At 34.2% G+C, this 4,128-nt stretch overlaps 1 protein-coding gene across 1 annotated transcript; it reads right to left on the minus strand.

Moving 5' to 3' along the window:
* Positions 1–8: 8 nt before the first annotated feature.
* LOC103133349 (von Willebrand factor A domain-containing protein 5A-like) lies at positions 9–3,330 on the minus strand. The gene is made up of 5 exons (XM_007545118.2): positions 3,304–3,330; positions 3,059–3,064; positions 1,636–1,668; positions 659–888; positions 9–209 (listed from the first exon to the last, which is right to left on the minus strand). The coding sequence occupies exons 4-5, from the start codon at positions 869–871 to the stop codon at positions 9–11; spliced, it is 414 nt and encodes a 137-aa protein (XP_007545180.2). The 5' UTR covers positions 872–888; positions 1,636–1,668; positions 3,059–3,064; positions 3,304–3,330.
* Positions 3,331–4,128: the final 798 nt, after the last annotated feature.

The following is a 4,128-nucleotide window of genomic DNA, read 5'->3' on the forward strand; positions in this document are numbered from 1 at the left end:
CACCAATGTTATTTTTGCATCCAGTTTAACTTCTGTTTTAATACACACTTAAAAACAGGAGTTCCCTGGTGATTATGTATGTTACCGTTCTGAGCTTTAATCCATGATGCAGCCTTCATAGACAGAAGCTCCCACTCCTCCTTTGCATCCATCTTAAAAGCATGAAGCCAAATCAGAGCCAGAATGGAGGCCCACACTTCATTGTTGACCTGATGAAACACAGAGAGATGAAACAGGACAACGAATAGAAGAGATGTTATACAGCAGCTTTCCTTCACTGAGGCGGCACTAGGAAGCATCTCACTGACTACTTGGAGCTCAGCAGTTACTAAGTATGTACATGGTCTTAGTTTTGGGTTTAAATTCACTAAAGGGTCTTTCTGTGAGGCTCCTTCATGTTCTCCCTAAGTATGTGTGTTCTCTCTGTGTTCTATGGATTTCAGTGTGAAAATATGCATGTTAGGCTAATTGGTCAGATGGACTAGAAGTCGGTGTTAACCCTGCTTCTAGTTAAACTCCCCTCTTTGCAACCTTCAATGTTAATTTTTGTTATTATCATTCTTATTATTATCATTATTATTATTATTATACAAAAACTCCTATTTAATATTTACATTATAAGATTTTTTTATTATTATTATTTTAGACTACAACCCACCAATTCTGGTTTTGCCTTTTCCACCTCCTCTTTGGTCTTTCCCAGCACAGCAGCCAGATCTTCATCAAGCATCCAGCTGCCAGACGCTTTCTGCAGGGACACCAGCTGCAGCAGAGGGTCTTTATGGGGCTGCACAGGTTCCGGGACATACCTGGCTGACCCAATTGACCTCTCTATAACAAAAGGTTTTGCATCTATCCTCCCATGAAGCATGTTCTTATGAAAGATGTCTAGAAAAAAAAAGAAACTTAGCATTACTGAGGAACGTCATCCATCATTATGGTACAAGTAAATGTTTCTGCATGTGTAATTGAATAATGCATCATTTAACCCTCCCACGTTATAAAGCGTGGTAAAAAGCAGAGAGCTTTTACAAGCTCCACTTTTACAAGTTAGTACAGTTTTACAAGTTTTCTTAGTCTGTGGTTTTGGGAACTGACGGTTTGACGGGACAACCCCCGCTTCCTTCTTGTCTTGTTGTCCGAGTGTCACACAGCATGGGAGGGTTAACAGAAGGAGGCGTCTTTACTGAAAATTATTGCCTGCCATATATTCATGACAATCTGACAGCAGTATTACTCTTTCACAACAACGATATACAGAGGTTACATTACATTACATTATTTATTTATTAAAATTTTAACTGCTGCAGTTTTATTCATCAGTAATTTCAGGGCTTGGATGTTGTTTTGCTTAGCAATGCCTGTCAGATGCTGGAGCCCAAATTGACTAAGAGGATATTTCTGACTCAGTGTTTGAAAACACAGCACCATCTAATGGTCAGTTTCTGCTGCAGATTACTAACATTTTAAATGACAGAACCATTCAACAATATATTTAACATGTTCCTAATTTTAAGGTTAGTCCATTTAAATAAACAGTAAGACCAAACGATGTCATAGTCAGTTTCTCATCACCAATAATAGATGGAGAACTGTTTAATGATGTGCTTGAGAATCATTCATTGTTTTACTTACTAGAGAATATTCCACGTTTTTTCTTCTTTGGAGCTAAAACAGACAATTGAAAACACATCAGAATCACAACAACAACTTCAGACAATCTAACTGTGGCTCTAGTAAGACCTGGAACAACCATGTGTCCCAAATGGCTGAACAAAAATCCAATATACAAAAATCCTTATACTTGGTGAATGATTTCAGAAACATAAGACAAAACAAATGTAAATTTAGTGAGAATTATTCAGACACAAGCTAAAATAAAACAAGAGCAGTCTGTGAAAAGGCTCATGTGTTAATGTGTTCTGTAGATGATGGATGTGTTTACATCTGAATCATTAAACTAAGATCTGATTTCATTTGACCTTTAGATCAGTTACTTAGACTGTCCAGTTGAATTTAAATCAGTAGGGGTGCATGCTGTCTGACCTCTAAGCACATTCAGTGACAAACTATCAATTAGAAACTGCCGAGGGGAACAAAACAAACAAGTACCAGAGGTGTTATTAAAATAAATAATAGTTTGTTACTGTTTCAAATACGAGACTAATTCTTTGTTACATTTAGTTGATTATTTTGGGACCATTCCCATCTCAAAACAAGAAAATCAAATTTTATGTTGATAAACTGTCACTGAGCTTCTTCTCTGCATGTACCTTGTTTTGTTTTAGTGAACTAATTTACCAAAAACACATTTTTTGTAAAACTAGTTTTACATACAGTGGTTTGCAAAAGTATTCATACCCTTTCTACTTCACAATTATATAACTACTTTGTGTTCAATTTTCATATTAAATTCCAATAAAAATATTTCTGTTTGTGGTTGTATTGTGACAAAATATGGACAAGTTTGAGGAGCATAAATATGTTTGCAAGCCACCATTTCAAAGACAGAGAGGATTTTACTGACATTTAATCAATCAGGAAATTAAAGTTGCTGAGATTTTTAGGTTAGGCCCCAAATTCTCTTAAATTAAAAAGTTTAAGTGAATAAAATTAAGCAAATTTCATTTCAAACAAATTGAAAATTCTAGTTTGAGAAAATCTCATCATAGTTTGATCCTTAAAATATTATTCTACATTGCGGTTTAAGTCCAGAGACAATGTGATTTATTTTCAACAGATAAGATGTAAATCTTCCTAAATCTATATTGGCAAATCTCTTCTCACAAGCATTTAACTGCACTAACTGAAAATACAGAGATAAATTTACTTCATGGAAACATCAATTTGGAGAAAATAAAACATTTTTCGACAATGAGTTGTTTGCTCGCATTGAAATAGATGGAAATACTTTTTTGTGTCACACCAGTCACATAATCAACAGGTGTCTGTTACTACTGGCAGAAAAGAAAAGAAGACAACAGGAAGCAGTAGGAGAATGATAATTTGTTATTGAGGGTTTTTCGGACAATGTAATTAATTTTGTAGTTTTACTTACTAGAGCCTAGTGGACATCACAAAACCAGAAAAGGAGAAAAAAAATACAGGGTAAAATATACATTGAATGAGCTCTTCCAAAATATCTCAAAGTAAGAATTAAACCACAATAAAACAAAACTATTCATCCTTAATAAATAAGAGCATACCATCAACATCACCAACCATATAATTAATAAGTTATAGGACAGAAATATCTTGTGTTATTTATTGTAGTTTTACTTTGTTTTTGAAGCATTTACTTACGATCTAGTTGTTGTGAAAGTGAACAAGCCATCACTAAAACAGAAAAGGAGTAAAAACAACAGGTGATATTAAATTAACAAAAGTTTGCAGGTGAAGATGCTTCACAGCAAGTTAGAATCAACATTTTCAATCAAAGTTAAACACAGTTACAACTATTAAAATTTTATTTGTAAATCTATAGTCCTAGTTTGAGAATATGTCATCGTAACTTTATCTATTAAATATGGTTCTCATACAATGTCTATTTCTAAGCACTCTAGACATCTTGTAGTGCATAAAATATATGTTTTAGCTCTTCTCATTATGGTAGATACATTATTTTCAACAGAAAAAGCAAATATGTCTGGAAGTCTGTCCCTTCCAAAGAGCTCACACAGTGATAATTAAACCAAAATTAAATAAAACAATTCATTCTTTATTGGGAATAGCATACTATAACCATCCATTTAATTGGACACTGGAGAGTTATTATGCTCTAGTCATTTAAATTGTAACTTGTTTAAATTGATTAATTACAATATATATATACACACACACACACACTAGAGGTGTGACGATCGATCGGCCACCGATCATAATCGGCTGATTAAAGCTGCAGCATACGTATTAAAACTTTCGCTGTCCTAACATGACAGATAATCTCTAAAAAAAGAATCGATCTCCTCCCTGTTCTGCATAATTACTCCGCTCAGTCAGAAACAACCAATCAGAACTAGCAGTAATCAGCTAGCCGCCATGCTATCAGGAAGTTTTCATCAGTAACTCAGGATTGTTTATTGTAATGGAACCTGTTTTTGCCTTTGAATGTTAAGTTTTATACTTGAA

This window comes from Poecilia formosa, unplaced genomic scaffold, assembly GCF_000485575.1.
Source record: "Poecilia formosa unplaced genomic scaffold, Poecilia_formosa-5.1.2 Scaffold2701, whole genome shotgun sequence".
In the NCBI taxonomy this organism is placed as follows: Eukaryota; Metazoa; Chordata; class Actinopteri; order Cyprinodontiformes; family Poeciliidae; genus Poecilia; species Poecilia formosa.